Here is a 25,090-nt window from a genome sequence, read left to right on the forward strand (position 1 = left end):
TCACAACAATTTTAAGAAACTTTGAAGGACAATCAATCTAGGAAGACAAGAGGTAATTGGTTTAAGCTAAAATATTTATTTGACAATGATATTCAATTGTGTTTTTGAGCCATTTTACTGCATAAAAGTAGTTCTATTTATTTAATAAAAAATGTAGAAAACATATCGAGTCTCTTGTGGTGAAAAGTAGTCTGAATTTCCATTGTTTCCATGATTCAAAAGTACAAAGACAAACATTACTAACACACAGTGGTTGCTTTCATTCAAATAGAAAAATTTTTTTAGGGAGAGAAAAACTGAATTTTCCTTTTGCAGATGCCAAAGTTAATGTGCAAATCAACATTTTCAAACATGTAGTTCTTTACTGTCCTGCCTGCCAGTGACTGTACTGAAGCGTATTGCGAGAGAAGACCATTTCATAGTCGTAGGAGTAGCAAGAGCTAAATGTTGTAACGTCTCAGGTTATGTAATGGTGTCCTATAGTGTCGCGCAGTCCGAGGCGGAGCTCAGCGAGGGCTCTACTTGGGGAAGACTGTGACCACGTCGTAGCCCTCAGGCGGAGTCACTCGTTCGCGTGCGTGCTTCTCACAGTAAATCTGGTCCTCCACAAAGAAATGTCCCTTCTGTTTTAGGTTGATGTTGCAGTCTGTGCAGGTGTAGCACTCGGGGTGACGGAACTTGTCCCGCAGCTTCACCACCATCCCCCTGAAGTATAGAAATAAACATCACGTTAAACCTGATGAACACAATTTAGCGTTTTATCCAGATTCTAATTCAAGAATCTGGATGTAAATGATTTGATATGCGCACCATAAACTGTTAATGGCTACTACATGACCAAAAGTATGTGGACACCTGAACATTACACCATGTGTGACTGTTGGACGTTTCATTCCAAAACCACAAGCACTCATCTGCTGCTCTAACAGCCTCAACTCTTCTGGTTTCAGTGAAGTTTCAGTAAAGTTTTCAGTTTAAAAATGTAACACCTGCACACTTACTTCAAGCCACAAAATTTAATCAGGACGTTTTGATCCTACTTGGATCTTCATCAGGTCAAAATGCAATCATTTTTTCCCCATTGATGCTGTTTTCTAATAGCCTTGATTATGCATATAATTGCTCTCCTTCAGTCAGGTTCTTCCCACCAAAATTCAAAAACCCAAAGTATTTGTATTACCCAAACTGTTGCCAAAAAGTTGGAAACACACTTGTCTAAAATATTATTGTACAGATATCCTTTCACAGGAACTACAGAGCTCACACCATTACGCAAATATGTGAACAGTGTTTCCACATACATTTGGCAACACATAGTATGTCATGTACCATTCTAACTCTCTCACACACACACAGTAAACTATGTCAGATAATAGTGTGTAGTCTGTACATAAAATTAGTCATAACGTTTACTAGGAGTGAACTGTACTTTTCTTACTAATGTATATATTTTATTCAATCCATAAACGGTTCAACATGTAGAAATATGGTGGGTTCATTTTCATTAGTTTCAAAATGGCAGTTTTTACAAATAAATGATTTAACAAAACAAATCATTGGATTGACATTGTAGAAACTAAAAGAAGACGAAATGGTTCATATTTTGTGCATATTATTCTCCATTTTAAACCTCTTAACAACAATAAAACTGTCAATAATCCTGTGATCAAACAGCATCTGGGTGCATAAAGATATTAACTATCAGAAGTCTTAATTATACACTCTGTTGGAAACATCTGTCTCAAGTAACAGCATAGATTTTTAGGAATATTGAATCCAAAACAGGACAGCCCAATCCAATTCAATAAAGAGTGTAGACAGAATGTTAATGGGGGAATCAACTAATTAAAGCACATTTCAAGGAAACAGCAGCTCAAGGTGTTCAAGTAAACAGCCATGGACTGTTTTACTGATTTTAACTCCGATTAACCACAAGGTGGTGACAAAGTCTTGTGTCTTCAAAGAGACACAGCTGTCCAGGGTCTTTTGTCACAGTGTGAAAGTTATCTTAGATTAACAACACTGATATATAAACTGCAAATATTACTGAATTTCCTGAGAAGAGGTGTGAACAAACATCCGCATTGATAATGTTTGGATTCAAGTGAAGCCGTAAATGACTCAGACACACTTTCTATGTTCAGTGCAAATGAAACACACTATCTGTAAAACGGTAGTGGAGGATCATAAAATACTTACACAATCCCGGATCCACATTTGTCACAGATGGATAGTTTCTCTGTATTTCCCACTGATGAGCCGATCTTTGTTGTCGGCGCTTTGACACTCCTGAACCCTGACGGTTTATCAGCATCACCTACAAAAATCACACGCACATTGAAATAGATTTTGAAAATGGAGTAGAGATAGAATAGAAATTTCAAAACAACCTGTGGCCTTTGATCACTATTACTTAGAAAAATGATCTGGAACAAAACCAAAAAGGAAATGAGTCATCTTTTAAAAAGTGAAAGATAAAAGCTGAACACTAAAAGAAGAATCCCTCAGTACTCTTGGAGGGAGCGGTGAGTGGTAACTACAATGCGTACCTGTCTCAAGAATCTCCTGAAGCACCTTGAATGAGGCAGACTGTCGGGGAGGCTCATCAGACTCCTGGTTCTCCTGCAGCATTTTGTAAACCTCTGAATCCGCTACGACCGGCCGCATGCCTGGCACTGCTGGATCTGATGGAGCTCTATGAAGCAAGTGTGAACATTTCAATATATCTGTGAGAATCACAGCACACATGTCGAATCATTCATTAGAGGCAAACAGCAAACACCTTTTCAATATCTTGTCATTAACCTGGATGTTTATATATAATGAGATACAAAGTCCAAGAAATCACAAAAGGTTTGCTTTGTCTCTTGCTTATTTTAACATTTTGACTCAGCACTAAGAACAAAGAATTACATTTCTTTTTAGTATCTACCAGATCTGAGACATGAGACTACATATTGTTCGACTTAATATTCTGATGTGTTAGAACTTCGTCTTTTATTGGTCTTAAAAGCTGCATGAAGAGGAAAAAAAAAAATCCTGAACTTAATTGACTAAAGCTGAGTGAACACTGAATAACTGCTTGGCCATCATTCCCACATTACTAATGATTTTTATAAATATCAACAAGCCTTTTGAGAGCTCAGTTTTTCCATCATGAAGCAACTTATTGATGTAATGGAGGAGTGTTTCCCATTAGTAAAACTGATCCTTGATGCTTTCAACTGAAGAATAAGCACAGTAACAAAAAGTAGCTACAATGATGAAATATAGAATATTGGGTAATAGTAAGTTAATAAGTTGGGGGGTTATTTAAGGTTGAATCAAATGGACTGTAAAATGTCAGTAACAAGTGTGCTGTGTTAAGCTGAAGCATGTAAACAACCTGGAGGCCAGTGAACATGTGAAGGATGATGGAAGCAGATCCATACAGTGTGAATGATGCTCCATGTTAAGATAAAATGTTACACTTGTTGAAAGACCAACACCCACACTCTACAGTTGATTAATAAAAATGGATGTAAATTTGTTTGACTTTTTTTATGATGGATATGAATAATTATGCTATTGTCAAATTCGGTCATACAGAGACATAAAAGTATAGAAACAGAAACATTAGATGTGTGTAACTGCATCATAGCAACTAGAATCAAAATCTAATCATATCTGCAGGCCTCCTCTGCTGCTTAGAGGCCAACATGAGCCGCAGTGTCTCTGGTTGGAGTCAGTCTGGGGAACTTTGTGGCTTCTATCTCTCCCTCGTTTCCTGTCCTCTGTCCACTATCTGATAATGGCATAAATTCTAAAATGATTTTAAAAAAACAAACAAAAACGAATGAAATCCCGAGGTACATAAAGATTTCCATTCTTGTAATTGACTCGCCTGACTGCAAAGTCATTTTGGTCTACAGAGACTTCATGATGCCCCTAAATTAAGCAAAAGCTTGTCAGACCACAGTGACCATAAAACAATGTTTGGGCCGGCTTTGCAAGGAAACATACCACTTAACATTCTACATATATGAAAACACCAATTGCAGCCAAAATATTGTCAATTTTTTTGATATTTCAGTGGGAACTCCAACATACTGAGGTGCTTTATTTCATCGATAATCGCCCAGGACGAGCAGTTCTATCACAGCCGACCGAGTAGACGGATCTACGTTCTACACAGTCGATTCAGTTCACTTCAGTGTTTTTACATTTAGAAACATAAACACCGTTTATGGCCTTTTTTGGTAATGGTCTTAAATAGCGCTGCATTTGTTTTGGGGGTCTGTCTGTTTTGACTTAATCTTAACCCTCTTGGGACCTAGTCTTGACTCGAATTGGACAAAAGTGGAGTCATGTCAGGCTTTTCTTACTTGTTGTTGGGCTCGTTGGGTGTAGTGATGGTTTTCACTTCATCCACAGCAGAGTTGAAGGTCTTGATGTTCTCTGAAGAATAGAGACCGGCGGGGTTGTTGTACTGGTTGGTCACAACTTTGGAGCCAAAGCTGCTGAACGGCAGAGCGCTCCTGTTGTGGGCGGAGCCAATGTGTTTCACCTCCTGCACAATGCATGCAAAATGTTAATGTTAAAGCTTTTAATGTGGAACAAGCAGAAGGTGGTGCAGTGCAGGTATCCCATATTTGTGAAATAAAAAACTTCATTAATGCCTGAAACATGCAGAACTCTTTTTGCAAACTTGATGCAATGGTGGCCACAACTTTTGACGTCTTCGGATGAACTTTCATTTGGACTTTTTTTATGTGCTTGCACATAAAAAAAACCCTTATGAATATTACTAAATCTTTGAAAACACCCATCCTCTCGTGTTTTTAACAATGCAGACTTTGTTCAACTGAAAACATCAAAAACAGCCTTGTTTGCTTCTTCAGCTGCTGCTTTTAGTTTGATACGGTCACACATAATTTAACAGGATAATGTATGACTGGTTTCTGCCTTAATTATAGCTAACTGTCTTTAAAAGACAAACACGTCATGACATTGGCATGCCATCAAAGTGGGCACATAAATACCACTAAATCTAGCTCATGCTTCGCAGTGGGAACACGGAAATGCCTCCAAATATAGCTCATGCTTCAAGCATCTGACATTTAAATTGCAGAATTACCCAGAGACTCTTAAGAGCAAGCGAACTCACACAAAAAAATATGGACTATTGTTACAATAACCTAAATTTGAACACATAACACAGTGAGGAGGCAACAAAGTGACAAACTGCAGACAAGCGTTTGAAACACATTAGTGTGTGTGAGAGAAAAATGCACAACATCTGTGACCTGTGAAGCACACATCACACTGTTTCCTACATGTATTCACACTTTGGCCTCAACTTTCCACTCAGTGGGCAGGAACTGAGGGTTGCGTCACAGCTTGGCTGATAAACTACTGTCTCCTAGGAAACCTCCTGTTGGGAAGTAAACAATGACTTCATCGTTGACTGTATGAAAGAAAAAAACCCCACAAGCCTCTGCGGCATGATGGGAAAGAATGTACAGACTTCCAGAGACTGTATGGCTACCTGTGAATGAGATTTCCTGATTTTTACTCTTAATGACAGAGGTGGAGGAGTAAATCTAAAAGCTCAACATCCAGCTTTGATGTTGAGTCTGCAGACACGCACCCGTGGCTCTGATGCAAGATTCATCTTGTACGGATGCGTCTTCCCTTCCTCGGATGAAAGCGGCGACCACATTTTATTTTCTGACCTGAAAAACAGGAGAAAGGATAAGAGGACTCTATAAATACTCCTGAAAGATGCGATAATCACATAGTGGCTTTAAATACAACGTGCCTGAAGTGTTCTTCTTCCTGTTTCTGGGTGTGTTTTCCTGTGTAGCATTACTTGAACATGATAATATGTCTGTGTCTTTGAATGCAATGGAACCCTTGCAGGTATGTTTTTTTGGCTCGGGTTCCTTGATACCCCACCCTACACTCAACATGTTCCCTCTTAACTTGAACATATTTGCTGCAGCCTTCCTGTTAAGTGCATTTCAACATCCCTGATACTTCATACCATCGGCTACTAGTTATTATGTAGTGCAACGACACGACAGAGAATTACAACACAGCTTAGCAAACATGCACTTCTCCAACTGAAGAGTTCAGTAAAACAAAAGGCCTTTAAAAAGCATGAATAACCATCACGGCACTCCCCGAACACCTGGATCGAGGCTGAGCTGTCTCGTATTACTCAGTGTTTTTCAGGCCTGCGGGTATGCAGATCAGGCGGGCACTTGTTGCTACATCCTACCTGTCTATGGAGAGCACCATCTCCTCTATGCACCCCTTGATCTTGTTCTGCGCCTCCAAGTGAGTCATCTTCTCTGTCGGCTCTCCATCGATAGCCAAGATCGTATCTCCGATACAAAGGTTGGCCTGGGCTGCTTTACTCCCGGGGCTGACCTACAACACAGGAGACATGAATAATGAAAGTCAGCGACTTTTGAGAGTGTGTGATCTTGAAATATCAACATCAAATATTATATACAGGCATCAAATATTTTGTCCTGAGGGATTCTTTGAGAAATAAAACCACACAAGCATCAAGTAACTTTGAAAGATATATGTGAAACACAAACTTATCATCCCTTTTCCATCCAAAGCTTCTCATCATCCTAATCTACTCTGTTGCTCTTCCTGAGGTTTCTTTCATTTTTCCCCCATTTAAATTTTTCTTTAGGGAGTTTTTCCTTAATCAAATGAAGGGTATTAGGACAAAGGATGTTGTATTGTTGTACAGATTGTAAGGCCTCCTGAGGCAAATTTGTGATATTGGGCTATACAAATAAAATTGACTTGATTTAATCAGAGCCTACTGCTGTTACTGTTTTTAACTCTGACCTTCAAGGCCCTTTACACACATTTCATTGTTTACAGGTAGCACAGAGAGGTGTGTTCAGCCAGCAGCTCTGGCTGCCTCTGGGGCAGATACTGTGGGAGATAAAGGCTTGAAGCAGAGAGACACTCTGGCACAATCCAGGAATTCCTAATCACTTTTCCATGGGTGGAGTGGACCAACTGAACACTGCAACAACATTTACAACAGGAACAGCAGCCTTCACTCAGGCAAAGTACATAGTGAAGAGTCATATTCAGGTCTGTTAGTGTCACACTGTAAAACAATGTGTAATGCCTCATAAACTGCCTTGTATTGGTGTGAACAAGTTCACAGGAGGAGTTTAGCTGCTTCTGTCTATGTTTGCTTTTCGTTTAAAGTCAGGACTGAAGAGAGATAAGATATGAGCCTTCAAGATTACAATAAGTCAGCTGTGTAGACATAATGAAGCTAAATGTCGACTTTTTTCCTCTCAAGTTATATGCTGAAGACTGAAAAATCATTATCCAACACCAAAGAAGACATCTCAGACTGGAGTTAGTTATCTGTCTAATCAAATGGAGGTCTATAGACCAGTTTGTATCCATGTAAGTATTAAACTCAGAGCACCAAATCATTACCGTCTATCTGAAAGAAGAAACGACACACCGTCACTATAAAGAACCAAAACTAACTCGGTTTCTATTGGTCTGCTCTTAGTGTCGTTTAGTGAAGTCGAGAAGAAACAATGAGAGGTGAAAGTTTTGTCTGGACAAGCCCGAACTACAGCAGCTCACTGTGAAAACTTACCCGGGAAATAGTCAGCGGCTGCTCGAAGTCCTTTCCTCCAACCAGTCTGAATCCCCAGGGTCCAGGACCCTGAATGGCTACCCGAAGAGGCATGGTGTTACTGTTGGTGTTCACAGAGCCGACTGTTAGTACTATGCTTTAAGATCTCTGGCCACCAGCTCACTTCCTACTGCACATATGACATGTGCAATGATCGATAGTCAGTAGTTTCAGCGAAGCTACAGCTATGCAGCGTTAGAGGAAGAGGAGGACCCAGCTTACAGCTGGACGAATGAGGCTTGAGCCGACAGAGATCGCTTATTAGGAAGATGCATCACTCCTTAGTGTGTGTGCAAGAGGCAACAACCTCGGCTTGAAATTGAAGCCATTTATTCAGAGTCATTATAAACTCAGTCAGGAAGTTAGGAGATTATTTCTCCGTTAAAGGTGCAATGTACGACATTTAACCCTGTTGCTGCCCGATCTGAGTAGCGCATGCGCGAGTGGGTCCACCATTTTGGACAACTATGTATGGCAACACCACTTGAACATACATAGAACTGCAGTAAAACCGGTATCAATAATATTAATGGCAATTTATTATGTTTAGTTATGAATATGATTATATTTGCTAAATATTATTTCGGATGGTGGTGCATGGTTGCCTGTCGTAGCATAGCAAATTTTTTTTCAATTCAGTTCAATTTGGCGACAAGCCCCACTAGACGTCACACTATAGCACCAGCATCTCTGAAGTTGGGAAAAAAGAAAGCGGTCCCTGAACCGACAGCTTACGAAACTCAAACTGTCAAACTAGGCAGGGCTGATCAAATATGGATCAAGATTCTGTTACTGCATTGCCTATTTCTCACCTCAAATGTTTTCCTAAACATATTTTAGTGTACTGCTTAGCTGTAATATGAAAACATTTGTGACCTAGCCGCCATGTTGAAAACACGCGAGGACACAGAGGGACTCACATGCACCAATGTGCATGGACCATCTATCAAAACAAAGTACAGAGAGGCTCAGATTATAATACAAAGGGAGTGTGACTTCACTCTCTGCTCAGGACACCATTACTCAACTATGTCCTTGCATAGAAAATAGTTGTTTGCTGACATCTAGTGGGGCTGAATGTCGTATATTGCACAAGATATTAAGATGAATAGTTGCTTTGATGTCTGCCGTGTGGGTGTTGATTGACAGCTGTGATTGACAGCTTTGGGACTCGCATTGTGTCAGACTACTGTCGCCATATTTCGCTAAGTTTAATGTCACTTGATAACGATACCTGCCATATTAGTTAGTTAATGTTAGTACAAGTCTGCACCACTTAGTGTTTCTGGTAAGCTAGCATTAGCTTCAGTCTGAGGTAGTGGGGTGTATTTCCAGAGCATGGAAGGAAACACCCTGAACTCCTTATCTGGAAGGTCCTGGCTCCAAACGGAAAATATGGTGCCAATCAGCAACTCTGGGCTTCTGAAACTGGCTCCAATGCAAACCAATGGGTGACGTCACACCTTCCTATGTCCATATGTCCACTTTAACATGATTTTTCATATATCAGCCATAGATAACTATATTATTACAAGTCTTATATAATTCCTGATACATATGACCTCTTATCATCTAATAATATTAAGTGCCCCTACGTGAAGAGAGGCCACTTCACCTCATTCTGAGCCAGGTTGTTAAGGTCATACTGCAAGCAACGTACTGCAAATGGACAACGCCTGATGCCAGTGGTGCTGAAATGAAGTCTAATAAACAAATCATGTGAATGACACAGATGAATAATTTAATCAACTTCATTTACAGAAAACAAGTAGGCTATCCCAATAATTTAAAAAGTTTTAATTCGACTATTTAGACAAAACAGATCTGTGTCTCATGAACAGAAATACGTCGGTGGCAGTCGAACAGAACTGCAACTGTTTCATTACAAAGAAGGTGTTAGCAAATGAAGGTAAGGCAAATGCATTCATCTCCGTCCTTTCATCTTTGAAACTCCTGTTTTCACCATCCACCTTCCTTTTGTGTGGTTTTGAGAAGGACATTGTGCATTTGATCAATTGCAGCCAGCTTGCTTGGCGTTGTTGGTCTCCTATATCAGTGGTTCTCCAACTTTTTCATGTCAAGGACCCGTAGACTGACCCAAATTAGACCATGGACCATCATTTGATAGGAATTTGTCCCAGGGCCCCCTATCTGATAAGATGTTTGCTTTTAGATGTTTTATTACAGGAAGTGTATGAAACCCATGACCAAAAATAGTCAAACATTCAGTCATTGTGTTACTTCTGGATGGAATTATAGTGAAAATAAATTATTCCCTTTTTTGCTCGGGACCCCCTGGAACCTACTCAAGAACTCCTGGGGATCCCCAAACCCCACTTTGAGAACCACTGGCCTACAAGACGCCTGATGACTCGATTAAAACAGATTTGAGCATGTCGTAACTTCACATACACTGCTGGGCTATGTCTATTATCTAGTTTACAACATTGGCTATGACTTGGTCTGGAACCATGGCAAGAGTAGGCTCATTTAAACAGTGAACAAACCGTTTTATTAATCATTTTTATTCCAAGATTAAATGAATTAAAATGATAGTCAAACAAACACAACATATTAAACGTACAAACAACAACAGGCCTACATCTTCACTGCACTTATAAAACTATGTTGGCCCCTCTTGAGCAATGCTGAAAAAAATCTGGCCCTTGGTTGACACTAATTGCTGACCCCTGCCTTAGGGCCTAAAAAGACCTTTTGCCAACAATTATACTCACTATAGTCTACCAAATGTGTATTAAGGACAGGACTGCATCTGAAAATAGTCCCCAACAAAAGCACAATTTGCTCTTGTTTGAGTAGTGTTTGCACAAAACAGTTCCCAACTTTTTTAGGGAATTACCTATCCTTTTTAAAATTTGAGACTATAAATTTGTGCCCCAATTTTAGAGCTTTTCATCTTCAATAGCTAACAAACGGGCTGATGGGTGCCACAGACGAGGTAGGACAGTTGAAAAGTGAGAGACAGGCTAACACCTTGTTAGTTTTGGTATTTTCATGGTACAAGAAGAAGAATACAGTATAACACCAGCTTTATCTTTTATATGGAGATTACAAATATAAAGAGTGTCACACACATTCAAAAAATTACCAGCAATGTTTGTGTCCTGATAAAGACAACAACATAGTTAGAGGAAATGTAATCTTTGGCTCCTCTTTCCTCATTGTATTTGTATCAGGACACCTGTGTGTCATTGCTTATTGACTAAACCATTGTTGACAGTATTTTAAAAGACACAGGCTGTTAGCTGTTAGGCTGTGGTCCTAAATATGTGGCTTTGGAGTTGATGCCACCATTTTTACTCCAGAAAATTAATCTTTTAAATCTGATCGAACCCATCAGCTACAAGAAGAAACATTTTTTCACCTTTATGAAAAGCAGAGCAGAGTGATCCCTCTGTATTTCTTTTTTCCTCTCTCAGATGAGCTCCTCTGTTTGTTTTAGGGATGTTGGCCTGCCAGTACGTCACTGTGTTGTATGCAAGCTTACCATTTATGGTAGAGCTAAATCCCAGGATGTGGAATGTGCCGCTCCCAAAAGTTGAATTCCTGCCAGGGGATTGCTGCTCAAAGTGGAAAGAAAAAGCTCCGGGCAGGCTGACTCAATGAAACACGTCCTTTCTTGTGGGGTTTACAAACCAAGATACATCCTTAACAGGCCTCAAGGCATGTCAGTGATGTCATCTTTGAGACTGTTAGTTTTAAACTAAAGCCCTTACAATGCTGAAGATCAAATCAAGTTAAAAGTACAGATGTTACTCATTGTTAAGGCTGTGAAAACACATCTGTCAACATCAGACTAATGGTATTCTTTGCCATCTGACATACTTATGAACATGCTGTTGCTCCATAGGTCTCACAGGGCAGCCACAAATGACTCTACCATAATTATTTATATAAACTGCCTGCCAGTACAGAAGTTATCCTCTTACATTTATCACTAGCCTATCTCACCCCTGTAGCTTTCATTACTATAACTGACCAGGGTGTAACTGAAATGATCTATAACAAAAAATGTTCAGTAACTTTTGTCATGAGATAACAATCTGCAGTTCACCAATCCAGAGACTCCACAGCTCCACTTTGGCTCACATTAATTTGCATCCGCTCATGATTACGCAGCCACAGAGGACACGTCTTTAAATGGTTACATGCAAAGATAACTTGTATATAAAACTTTATATTTCTGCAAGACTTTACTCAACTGATGAACTCACAGCTCCAACTCTGTTGTTAGATAAAAATAAACACAAGTAATACACCAAATGGTTTAAATGGTTTATTAAATATTGCATAATACCGAAGTCACAGCAGTGTATAGTATCTTTATTTTAATATTGTCAATGTAACAGCACTGCAAATTGAAGCAAACAAACCAAACCTGTTGCAGGTTGTGTGTCTCATCAAACTAATTCATTCTCATGATTATTAATTATTAAGTCGAAGCATCGTGTCACACTTTAGGTACTTGTACAGTAACTGACAAGTTCTCAGTAAATGTTCTCCCATCACAGAGACTAGGACTATGGGAAAACCAGGGTTACATTAAATATGTCATGGATACATTTCAGTGATACTCAAAAACAATTAATGAAAATGAGGCACAATTTTTGCATCTAACATAAGGCATTATGATCCTCACAAATGGCAGCGTAATGTTCGTATGCGTCAAACTTTCCTGTGCTCTGTAACGCTCCACTCTGTGCTTTACCAAAAAATCCTTCAGGTAAATAAACTGCTGCAAGTGACCGAGAGCTCAATCTGACACCCTCATCACTTGCAGTCTATTTTTTTATTTTACATATTTACAATCCTTCTTGTGCCATGCTGCTCAACAGTCTGCATGTTCATTCAATGATGAAAATTCAGACATTTTTTACATATTGTGTACACTGTGCCACATTCATATATTCATACATTCATACATCCTGTGATGTTTTATGGAGCACAATATCACAGAAACAGTCGATAGTGAGTTGTGTTTTGACTACATGAGTGATTGTGCTGTTTTTTTTTTTTTTGTTAAAGTTCGTCAGTGTGTTTTAGCTGGAGCACACCTCTCTATGAACTCCTGTTGTTCTGTCAGGGGGAAAAAAAAGCCTACAGGTCAACAGACTCCCAACCAATCAGCACATTCATGAGGAGCTGGAGTTACACAGGAACAAAAATGTTTAGCCAGCAGTGGAGGGAAAAACATGCTTTTGTGGTGTCACAAAATACCTGAACTTTATATCAGTGCTATACAGGCAAACTCATAATGCAGTTATATTGTATTAGTGTTTTATCTCGCTGAGAAAACAGTCCCTCGCTAATGATGTCGGAGGTGATCTGGGCAGGAAGAAACACCTCATGTTGAGGAGGATGAAGTGCTGATTGCTACTAGATTTTGTCAAATTAATGTACTTTACGTTACCAAACTTAGACGGTACAGCTTCGAACCATGTTCCAATCAATGTTTATCATCACTGCACGGCTGTAGCTAACACATTCAGATGCAAGACACAAAGATAAACATACACTTTTTTAGATCTAGTGAATGTTACTGTTTTATCTTTCAATACTTCACATTGTGTTGTGTGCGCTCAGGCAATCACAAACAGTTATACTAAAAGGCAGGTGCACTGATAGTCTGGCAACATGTGATTAGAAATGTGTGGATTGGGGAAAGAACTTCAGCTACTTTAAGTAACACATAGTTCACTACGGCAGCCCTCCTGGTACAAACTAAATTTAATTTTAAATACTTTTTTAGCAATTGCCCTACAAACTGCTGCTCTGAGCAGGCCACAGCAAGTACTAAGAATTATTTGCAAGTACTATTTGACGGCTCTGTCGAGGATCGATGAGCACATCGCAGCGGTTGATGACGACGAGGAATTTGATGAAAACACAAGGAAGGAAAACAATAGCTATCATCTTTCTATCTGTGCGTGTAGGGGATCCATTCTGACATGCGGTGTCTGTTACAGGATCTGATGGTTCAGGAGATGTGGGAGCTCTGTACTCGCAGGAAGACCGCTTTGATGCTTTGATAGCAGAATTCAAAGCAGTCTTCCATCAGGGAGCTATTGAAGCTCAAAGACCAGACTGTTAACCCTGTCATCACTTCTGTTTTACATAAGCTGAAGGTGCAAATACTGAGGCGTTGGCTAGTGTTTCATGCTCTCATTTGATTTGTCAGTCTCTTATTGACTCTACAGTGCATGCTGTACTAATGCTAACCTCATGATGTGAGGTTAGCTCTGCTAACTGTTGTAAACGTTGTAGTCATTACATATGAAAATATGTAGCCATATTTGGAAGGCCTCTTGAAGTTCTCTGTACACATTTACATGGCTAGAACATACAATCCTGTCAGTAAGGGTATGGTTAAAATCTCAATATGCTTCTAAAAATCTTCACAATTATTTTCTAAGACACCTTGTTGGCTTTCACTTCACTTCAAAGATTAAATTGCTTTTTGTGTCATCAATGATTACTCTTCGATTATCTTGTTAGATGGGATCTCCCTAAATGACCAAACAGGAAGTTAAGTGCTACCACGCCTGTCCTGTGGTTGCGCTGGAGCGAGGTGTTTACCACCAGCTACCTTACAGGCGACAGCCTCCGGCAAACATAATTTACTTCTATTTTGACAGAAGAGGTATAAAAGGACAAATAAATAGTTTCTGAAAATATAGGATGTGCATTATTTACACGGTTTCGCTTCACTTTTATCAGACGTGCAACACAGTCCACGTGTCCTGCATTTGTGTTTAACATGTTGACGGAGAAAAAGAGAAGCTAACAGCACACTTCAATATTTTAGTTTCTCTAGTCATGCACATGACTGTGTAATAACTGTTGTATAACAACCTTTGGATAGAAAATGAAGGCAATACTGACCCGGTGTTGAAAGCTTTTGAGTTGTGAAAGCTGTGATGTTTTTCAAAAGTAGCCAATAATGACTATATGGTAATTTAAAAGAATGTAAATGTAAATTCCATTAAAGAAAAGAAAAAACGGGTATGTCAGACCAGTTTTTCCTAAGGGCCTTAATACATAAGGCTTTAAGTATTTAAACTCTGGTGGGATTTGAATTTAAGTCATTTTCTTGAATTTAAACTAAGGAGTCCAAACATGAATTACCACATTAAATATCATACATGTACAGTTTCTTGATCGAAACACTGAGGGTTTTTTTTTTTTTTAGAAGTCTAAGGAAATCAAAACGTCTTCAATTCATAAGTTGTATGGTTTGCATCATACCTAGCTACTCATGATAAACACCTCTGGTCCTGAAAGGTAGCTCATGACAAACAGCTCCAACCTCACATCACATAAAAATACATTCTGACCCCCCCAAAATCCAGTTCAGGTAATAAGATCCACTCTTTGATCCATACACTGCTCTGCTGCTGCCCTCCACACTGAGGTGCTACGTAAACACTTGTGTACTGTAAATTACATGGACAGAATGGAAGCTATCATCTGTACAATAAAAGCTACTTTGTGGTAGGTTTTTCACAGAGAAAATTCCACTTGTGGAGACGGACGAATTCTGCCAAGAAGTGTGTAAGATGTGGTCAAGGTATACACCATACTGAGGTTTGGGGCAGTGAGCCATCAGCCGTCTCTGTCTTCTCCTCGTGCAGTTTGACATACCTCAGACCGAACCGATCACTTTCCCAGACAAAATGGATTCGCCTGGCTAAATGACTACTCTAACCAACAGCCATGCGCGATAGTTATGACTTCCCAAGCTTGACAGGCAACCATGTGTTACAGCAAGATTAGATATCTTTACAGTTTCACCTCCTTCACGTAATTCCCCGGGAAAGTCCCAAACTGTTTTGTCCTCCTTGAGGTACCTGAAGTGGAAGAGAAACAGACACATATATCAAGGAAATGAAAGTAAAACCACTCTTTCACAGATTAAAGGCTGAAATAACCTTCTTTTAGCACAAAAATAACACACTTGAACTATATTTAAATTCAGTGTGAGGTCTAAAGCATTTACGTTTAACTCAATCCTCTGCTGTCATTCTTCAGTAACCCTGTAAGGAAGGATATGACACACTTCTACTTCTCCTGAAGCCCTGTGCAGGCCTTTCCTGTCATTCTGCAGAAACCCTATATGGATGAATGTGACACAGTAAGTGTCATCTCTGAGGAATCTATTCCAAGTCCTGTGGCACATACCAACAAACCAGCCATCATCGCACTTCTCCATGACGCTGACAAGATCTCCCTCCTGCAGCTCCAGCTCATCGTCGTTCTGCGGCACGTAACTGTACAGAGCCTGGAAACTAGAGCAGGATACGAAGATAAATTGGTAAACGTAAAACTGAAACACAGGTCATCCACATGTGCGACATGGAGGTCTTACTCACATTCCGCAGTTGAGACGGCTCGGCTCCGGGCTGCTGCTGTGGGACTGGGGTTGCTGGGAAATGATGAGAGATTGTTTACTGGGGTGGGGGTGCAGTCTATGAACAGAGTCATGAGGGTGGTGGGACAGGGTGCTGCAGTACCTCACCGAGGTCTCAGCTATATTCAAGATCTCATTACATACTGCCTCCTAGTAGTAGAAGTAGTAGTGGGTGAGGTCGTCACAGAAAGACAGACAGCGGCCCCACCGAGAGTCCCGGAAGAGGCCGAGGTGAAGTTGAGGTGGGAGGTGAGAAGTTAAGAGAGGGAAGGGTGGGGGGGCGGAGGCGAGACAGGAAGGTAGGTCCAGTGAGTAGCGAGGAAGAAAAGGAAGTGATCCGTTAAAAGTCGGGAGGAAAAAGCAGAGGAGACGTTGGTGGAGCCCAGGAGGGAAGGCATGGAAAGTCAAGACACCAGAGTGAGTGCATGTACAGGAAACATGAAATATTAATTTTTTTTTCAGGATAATATTCAGTATGAACATGCAGTATTAAAAGGAATGAAAGGATAGTTTTTTAATATCACACAAGTAGAAAACATAATGGGAGTTAAAGATGAGTTTGAAGGTGATGAGTTAAAAAGTTAAACAGCTGATGAAGTTATGTTCGGTTTAATCTCTGAAAAACAAACTTGATACTACACATTCAATTTGAAAATCTTCCCTGGAGACAAATGGAAACTATGACCTTACCGCAAATGAGTTAACATTGTTGTTATCCTGGATGTCAAACAGCATCACAGGGCTTCTGGAGGTCCGTCCATGATGGTCAATCTCATTCCTCACAAGCTGCAAAACAGAAATATCACATCAGCTGGGAAATAAAAAAAAAAAAAAAAAAGCTGTACTCTGGAGATGGCACCACATCTTGTATCCACCTGCTGTCACTATTCATCATACTTCAGTCACAGTCTGAAGGTAGAAATTTAAACCTCGCCACAGCTTTTGAAACAGGAGCCAACATGTGAAATCTATAAATACTCACTAATAAATATGCCACTATCCTAAATAAACTTCCAACCTCTAGTGGCATCCAAGTTATCACACCTCTGAACTTAACAACAACAACATGCAACCATATGCTCAGTTTTATGAAGACTCAGTAATGTGAGCTCTCGAATCAATCCTGTAAATGCCAGCACAATAGCTCCTCTTACAGACAGCGGGGACATCTGAAACAGTCTACATCAACACTGTAAAACATTTGCGTGTTAGTAGCGCACACACAACAACATGCAGACTTGCAACCTTGAGCGGTGTGACCAGGTTTAACCTTTTTCTTTTGTCTTAACTACACCAGCAGATTCATCTCTCCATAGGGCTAAAGTCAACTTCAGGTGAACTCTATAAGTTAGTCTTCCACACACAAATGTCAGCTTCAATGACCCATTTTAGGGAATCACACTGTGGCCATAAAGCCCATGTTCCAGAGTGAGCCTGAGATGCAACACGGCACACCATGCAGAAGATACCTCTGCAGGGCTATTTCGCCAGCTGCCCGGGGCTGCGCGGCCACCGCCCCTGTCCCCCTCTGCGCCTTCCCCCTCTGTCAACTCCTTCTCCCCCCTCAGCCAGCCCTCCAGCACCGGCCCACCACAGGGGCTCATGCTGCGTGATAGACGTGAGGAGGGAGGGGAGAGCAGGAAGTCCTCCCCCTGAGGTGGGGTGAACGTAAGGAAGGGAGTGGTGGAGTTGGGCCTGGGTGGGTACGGTGGGGGCAGAGGGGAGGCAGATGGTGAGGCCATGGGGGAGATGCAGTATGGGCTGCCGGTGATGGGAGGCACGGGGCTGGCAGAGTAAGGCGGGGGCAGGTACTCGCCGCAGCGGTAGGACACTGTGGGCAGCGGTGGCAGGGGAGGGGTGGGGGCGGCAGGAGGGCTTCCGCCTCCCACAGTCAGGGAGATCCACTCAGAGGAGATGGCGTGGACCTCGGGGGACACAGAGCGGCGGGGGGAGCGAGGGAGGGGCAGAGGGGAGGTGGTCAGGCGATTACGGTACAGCTTTTTAGAGCAACAGGACCGTGGGAGGAGGATGTAGATGGAGGCAGAGAGAAGAAGAGGGGATGAGAGGAAGAAAAGGAAATGAAAGATGAGACAAATTCACTAGAGAAAGAAATCAAAATTAAATGGTGGGTGTCAAGGTGAACACAGAAGAGACAAAACTTCAGAGGATTTCTGGGAGACCACAAAAATTCAGAGATGTAGTGGATCAGCCTAATACTAGTTTCAGCCTCCACTTCATCAATAAATGTTTCTTCTAGGTCCTTACCTGAGGAGACGCATTGGTGCTGCGCTGTGGGGACTGGCTGACAGGAGGGTCGGGATACTCCAACCCGTTTTTGACACGGGGCCGTCTGTTCACTTCTACATAGGTGACGGGGAAGATGCCTTGGCGGTTGGTGCCTGAGATTTTGCCTTCATACCAGTTCTCATCAACTCTACGAATCAGCGTAATCCTTTCTCCCTGCACACATTCATTAGGTTCAGAAGATCATTTGTAAATATTATTAAATGTTCATTCCTTGGATAAATGAAGCATAAAAGAATCTCTATTCATATTAATACAATTGTAATGATTAATCCCTTTTTCTCACCTTTCTGAAGGACATTTCCACCACTGTGTCCCCGGTGAAGTTGAAGCGGGCAATAGCGTCTCCATATTCCAGCACCTGCACTGGGACACTTTTCTTTGGCTGGGCTTTCTCTGTGGGGGGAAGGAGCTGCACAAGAAGACACAAAACAAAACCGAGTGAGAAAACAAGCTGAATCACATTGTGAGTTGCACGAGAATCCAGTCTTCAGAATTGCAATTAGGAATGAAATATAGTAACTATTTCTATGAGTCACTGTTCAAAAATGTGAATTTTAATAATAAAATTAGCTTTGCAAGAAGTGTGAGACATGGAGGGAAGAGAGAGCCCACATACCTCAACATAACTTCTAGGGAAAATGCCAACTCTTCCATGATGCTCTCCTTCGTACCAGTTCTGATCCACCTGTCGGATGATGTACACGATGTCTCCCTTCTGAAACGGTAATTCCCTAAAAGATGTTGCAGAAAGATTAGTTACTTACATGAAATGACAGGAATAATATTTCACAGTATGAGAATTAAGTAAGTGTGACTTCATGCAGACCTGTGTCTAACATCACTACCTGGCTAATCTGCCTGGAGTATCAGATGGGTGCGATTTATTCACATTTTGGAATACATGTATTATTACTACTAATGCTAAACAGTGATCCTGTGATTGTCAGATTTTCTGCCACTGCTTCATTTACTTCAGTAATGTCTACTCTGCCCATATGTAAATCTATATGTGGTGGATATAATACAACAATATGAAAAGAAAAAGTTAAATATAATGCTATTGCCCTGCAAGAAATATCACCTGTTGTGAAACTTGTAAAGTTTGGTTTTAGCTGATGCTGTGTCAGAGTGATGTTCATTCTGCTCAATGGGACTTTTTGAGGCTGTAGGTTCTGATATTGTATACACACATACTAATTACTTCTACTTACTTTAGAGTTTCTGCTCTGAAGTCGAAGCGTGCCATAGCTGGAGTTCTCTGTGTAGATAAAAAAAAAAAGACTGTCAAAAGAAAAAGATTTTTTTTTTTCCAAAAGACTAAATACTCTTGTATATGCCCACCCTTCTCACTTTTTGGTTACTGTACTCTATACTTTTATTTGTTATGAACATAAATCTGCCTGACTTGTCTTTTCAGTGCCCCCTCTGTGCATAAATATTTTAGCAACGACAGGAATGACACGCTTGTGACTGTGTTATTGTCCTCTGGAGCAAACTGAGTTAGAAGCTACTGTGGGTTATTTACTGTAAGACTGGCCTGCCAAGAGATCAGGCACACCTTGGTAAACACAACAAGGGTGCAGTTAATGATATAAATATCTGACCACTGATCTATTGCAGATATGTAGCTGGTCAACATTACAGTGTGCACTGTGGAAGTGAAGTCTAGAAGCCATTTGGAAATATTCAGTGATAAACTCAACAATACATATTTTGCCTTCTATTGCTGTTCTCACCCTTTGAATTTTTGACCTGGAGGAGAAAGCCATCTGTGTCTGAAGAAATCCTGCTGACAAGCCCATCACCCCCCCACGCAGCCTGACTCACACACAAACTGACAAAGCAGCTGCTGTCTTTTTCCTGCTTACAGAAGGATAAGACACAGCCCTTTATTGTACCTCTACGCCTGATTTCCTTTTCTCTGAGTTATCTGTGATGTTGAGCAGGTCTCCAAAGCGCTCGTTAGTGATGAACTGGTGGTGTGTCGGGACAATGCCCGTGTGTCGCCTCGATGCTGTGTCAGCCTCTTCCTGTTCCCGCTTCAGCCGCCGCTGCTCCTCCAAGATTTTCTGCCAGGGAAACAGACTAAACTGTTTGTCCCACCAGATATGGGTCTCCTCTACTCTTTTATTCATGTGACACCTTCTTTGTTATGTAAAATGTAAGATTTCCTCATTCATAACACAGCTGTCTTCACTAAAACATTGTCAGTGAGGTGTAATTTATGAAAGCTTGGCTTAGATTTAGAGGAAATTCACCTCTTTGTCTCCATGACGCCTCCTCAACACTTCATCCTGGCTCTCCCCATGCGCTGGGGACGAGTCTGTAACAGAAACATAAAGTGGATTACACTGTGAAACATTTTCACAGTCGACCTCAGAGGCAAACCCAATTAAAGAACAAAACTTTTCAAACATAAGATGATGATATTGCAGTCAACTCCTTAATTCCAATGAACAGAATAATAAAATATACAATAATTACAATCACGCATGCTTTAAACAAACAATGTAATCTCTGCAGCACTAAAACAAAAAGCACACACACATCAAAAAAGCCAAATGTATTCCTGCATGCACATAGGAATGAACACAGAATGATCCAATGTGTGTTCATGAAAAAAAACAAATGAATACAGGAAACAAAATATGCCATCTACTGTGTCTTAGCAACAAAAAAAAACAAAACATGAAATCATGGTTTTACTGATGTTGATCGACCAACCAGCATCCATTATTTTACTGAAGTTTCACCTTATTAGCTAGAAAGCTTCATTACTAAATTTGCTCGCCATGTCACCATAGATGTTTCACTCTGTATCCCGGCGAGGGCCACAAGAAACAACTATTCATGTTTTGGCTCTTTGTACAAGTTGTACACGAACCAAGTACCTGCTGTTACATAAAAAAAATCAAATCAGGACACATCCTGTCTGACTAAGGAAAACCTTCATAATGTGAGAATGAAAGATGTCAGATGTGAACAGTCCCCGAAAAACAGAAAAAAACAAAACAAATACAGATATGGTGAGACATCAGTTTGAGAGTGGGTATGCAATGTTGTATCATAAACATTACAGATTAATGCTGGAATTGTTGTTTTTTTAGGCTGGATGTTTTAATTTTAAGTATTTTTATAAAACTAAAACCATAAAAAATGCTTTATATTGATATTTTTTGACACAAATGATAGTAATTTTTGTATCAATGTAATGCTTATGCAGACTTTAGCACTCTACGCTTGCATACAACTCAAATCTGATGTCACCAGAAGATATATACATTACCAAAAGCTGCCTGAACCTCCTACAGTCACTGAAGTGTTTAGATGGGTTTGTGGGACCATACTCATTCACAGTGAAATGGAAGAGCACCAAACACCACACTCAGAATGAGATGGAGGCCTCCCTGTCACTTTGTAAACACACCACACAGACTAGAGATGGAGGGTGGCGGCGTTGCTTTGTGGAGAAAAGGGACACAAGGTGAAGATAGAGTCGAGATAAATGAGTGACCACACAAGGAGAGAGGAGGGTGACAGTGGTGAAGGGATGGAGATAGCCACCTCTGCGGTGAGCTGCCAGCGGCTGCAGTAGGTTCCCGTTGGCGTCGAAGCCCTGCCCGTTATTCAGGTGGTCAGTGTTGCCTCCCTCCCCGTTACTCAGCCTCTCCAGGACCTCCAGGGAGGACAGACGCTGAGGGATCAGAGGTCTGAGCTCAGGGGACATGCTGCAGGGCCTCTGGTTGCTCGTTGTCACCTTGGTGGCTAACAGGGTCCTCCGGGCTTGGTGGGACTGCAGGTTCTTCCGTAACCTGAAGGGAGCAGGGCCCATAAGGAAGAGGTTCCCAGGCAGTGTGGTCTTCTTCTCCGCAGGTGGCGGCTTCTCCTGCTGCGCCGTGGCCTGCTGCCGCTCGTGCCTGAGAATGGTAGTGAAGCGGGTATAGGAGGCTGGGCAGGAACCTTTGCATTTACTGGGTTTGAGGTGGAGGTGATGGTTCAGGTGGTGCAGGAGGTGGTGGTGGTGGTGGTTGTGTTGTGGAGGGGATGCTGTGAGCAGTGTTAAGGGACTCTTGGATCCACTGACAGCTGGGTGGATCAGTTCTGGAGAATTGTTCCTGAGGATCTGTTCGACCTCCGCCTCAGTGGCAGAGGGGGACACAGTCCTGACATTGTGTCTGTCCTCTGAGGAGTAGAGGGCCTCCTCCACAGTATCACTGCCTGGTGACAAGGTCTCCTCCCCGGTGCGCCTGCCCTCTGCCTCCATTGGGGAGCAGGCATCCGTCTGGGTGGCGTCAGCTACCAAAAGGGACTCCGCTGACACTGCAGACGCCATGTAGAGGTGGGCGGGGCTGTGGCTGTGGCTGTGGCTGGAGTGCAGGGTGGGCAGGGAGGAGGAGCGGCTGGGCGCCGAGCTGGATTGTTGGATGATCATTTCAAACTCGCTGACCCGTGACGACACGGCGTCCCGTGGAATGTTACCCCCGTCATCAGCCTCTGACCTTTCAGCACCGTCGCCCTTTGCCCTCTCAAAAAGAGAGGCCAGGCTGCGGACGCTGCCGTTGGGGCTGCAGCCAGCCGAGCTGGGCCGCTGGATGTGATGCATGGTCCTGTACAGGCTCGAAAACTCAGATGTGCTCCTCCTAATTGCAGGGGAAACATTCCTGAGGCCGTCTGCACACTCAGTGCCCCAGCTGGACTTGGAGTCTGAATGCTGTCCACTCTCCCTCTCCTCGGCTCCAACACAGTCTGGATCACATGTCCCTGTATACAGATCCTCACAGCTGTGGGCCTTTGGGTGCCTCACAGGTTTAGTCCTGCTTTCCTGGCTGTCACCACTGGGCGGCAGCAGCTTGGGCTTGAACTTAGAGGGCAGGATTTGGGGTATGCAGGCTTTGGCAGCAGATAGAGGCTTCTTACTTTTACACTGGTTACCTATTGCATTACTGGCAAGAACTGATCGACTATTTACAGAGGAGCAGGGTGAAATTATATAGCCATTCCCACCTTTATAATCCACTGGCAAGCATGCAGGACAACAGAATAAACAACATATTAGATTACAATGGTCACAGGTTCACACACATACACACTAAAACAGAGTCAGGCACATTTCTAAAGTAAAGACTAAGTTCCATTAAAAGTGGATGAGAAGGGAAATCAGGCTTGATGCTGTGTACATCAAGTAATAGATGACTGTTAAACTAACAGCATGGTACTTCAGTGTAGCATGAAGAACTTTGTTAAAACGGAACAAGGGGAAATCTACAATCTAACAGATTCCTGTATAATCAATCACTGTAAACCGCAACATAAACAGTGAAACAAAGTATTAAAAGAGCAATATGCCATGAAATGTTATGTGATGTTGGAGGTCACGTAGGAATTCTTAACACTGACTGCAGTATCAAAACATTTTAAAAACAAAGAGAAAAAAACCCAACCTATTCACATCTTTTCTTCTTTTCATGTTAGAGCAAAAATGTTCTCCCACATGACAGCTGCATGGCCCGCTTCAACCTCCCACATTCATTCTTCTCCTCTACTTTTAGCAATTAGACTGGAGGCTGCAGTGATAAATGGCCTGTGGCACAGCTGTTAATACACTGCTCCCTTACATGGTTGTAAATAAAAAAATGTATCCTGAGTCAGGATACATTTTTGTATCCTGGTAAAATATGACTGTCAAAACCCTTTGAGAAAACTCATGTCATTTCCTGGCTGTAGTGGGAGCTCATGATAGCGCTACAGATGGAGCCGGGAAATGACATAACACTTTCACATGCTGAGAGACACTTCTGCAGCATGAGTGACCCATCTGTCACAATTATATCTACCAGACAAACACACACCGAGGAAGTAAACTTGATATTACTATATCAATGACATGTGGGAAGTGAAGGGTTATCATTCTGGCCACTAAAAAGTCCTCAAGGAGGCTCAGTTCTTTAAAACACAAAGATTAATAGAGATATTTTTTATTTTATGAGCGCATGACAGAAACACATGACGAAGTCTTTGCTTTCTAGCACTCAGTTATTTCTTTGGGGTTGTCTACACTTTACCTTGTGCCTGATGAACAGTAACAGACTCTAATGAACAAGGTGGTGCCTCTGGCTGGAGGCTAATGAAGGAGCGTGCTAGTCAGTTGACCAGAGTGCCAAATCCATTTACTGCATGGGTCTCCAGTTCAACTGAGTAAAAGCTGAAACATCTTGATATATATTTGTTCCAAGACCTCTGAAATGAATCAGTGAGTTAGTCCTCTTTTAAATTATTCATATTTAGTTTTTAGATAAGATGTTGTGGAAATATACCAAACTTAAACTCTCAGTGGAAAGTTACTTCTCTGGTGTGTCTTTCCAGATGTCATGTAATGACATGCATTGGGTCATACTGTCCCTGAGCCTGATCTGTCCCTTCCTTTCTCTTCCTTACATCTCCTCTCCTCTCCTCCCCCAGCGTTTCTCTCCCTGGCCATGTGCGCAGGCATTCCAGCCCCTGACCTCACACTGACAGCTGACTTCCTCATGCCTGCCCACCCTCTGTGTCCCTCCTGTTTATCTCACCCCTGTCCAGCCGGGTTGTGAAGAGCACAGCTCTGTTTATCTCGCTCGTCCCTCCTCATCCATCCCCTCCCTGGCGCTGGAACGCTCTGGAGTCTTGCCCTAAGCCTGCCTAGC

At 41.8% G+C, this 25,090-nt stretch overlaps 2 protein-coding genes across 2 annotated transcripts in view; both read right to left on the minus strand.

Annotated features, from left to right (window-relative positions):
• Positions 1-56: 56 nt before the first annotated feature.
• Positions 57-7,895, minus strand: pdlim1 (PDZ and LIM domain 1 (elfin)). Its single transcript, XM_042434332.1, has 7 exons — positions 7,637-7,895; positions 6,263-6,414; positions 5,630-5,714; positions 4,365-4,549; positions 2,550-2,695; positions 2,200-2,317; positions 57-705 (listed from the first exon to the last, which is right to left on the minus strand). The coding sequence occupies exons 1-7, from the start codon at positions 7,727-7,729 to the stop codon at positions 519-521; spliced, it is 966 nt and encodes a 321-aa protein (XP_042290266.1). The 5' UTR covers positions 7,730-7,895; the 3' UTR covers positions 57-518.
• Positions 7,896-11,959: 4,064 nt separating this feature from the next.
• LOC121911622 (sorbin and SH3 domain-containing protein 1) overlaps positions 11,960-25,090 on the minus strand; it is a 40,851-nt gene continuing 27,720 nt past the window's right edge. The window contains exons 17-28 of the mRNA XM_042433276.1: positions 21,975-23,426; positions 20,669-20,733; positions 20,309-20,479; positions 19,622-19,668; positions 19,027-19,141; positions 18,694-18,819; positions 18,369-18,563; positions 17,573-18,100; positions 16,794-16,889; positions 16,066-16,118; positions 15,875-15,981; positions 11,960-15,543 (exon numbers count right to left, since the gene is read on the minus strand). Coding sequence (XP_042289210.1) covers positions 15,476-15,543; positions 15,875-15,981; positions 16,066-16,118; positions 16,794-16,889; positions 17,573-18,100; positions 18,369-18,563; positions 18,694-18,819; positions 19,027-19,141; positions 19,622-19,668; positions 20,309-20,479; positions 20,669-20,733; positions 21,975-23,426 — 3,023 coding nt within the window. The 3' untranslated portion in view covers positions 11,960-15,475. The remainder of the gene's footprint in view (positions 15,544-15,874; positions 15,982-16,065; positions 16,119-16,793; positions 16,890-17,572; positions 18,101-18,368; positions 18,564-18,693; positions 18,820-19,026; positions 19,142-19,621; positions 19,669-20,308; positions 20,480-20,668; positions 20,734-21,974; positions 23,427-25,090) is intronic.

The sequence above is a fragment of the Thunnus maccoyii genome, chromosome 14, assembly GCF_910596095.1.
Source record: "Thunnus maccoyii chromosome 14, fThuMac1.1, whole genome shotgun sequence".
Lineage (NCBI taxonomy): Eukaryota > Metazoa > Chordata > Actinopteri > Scombriformes > Scombridae > Thunnus > Thunnus maccoyii.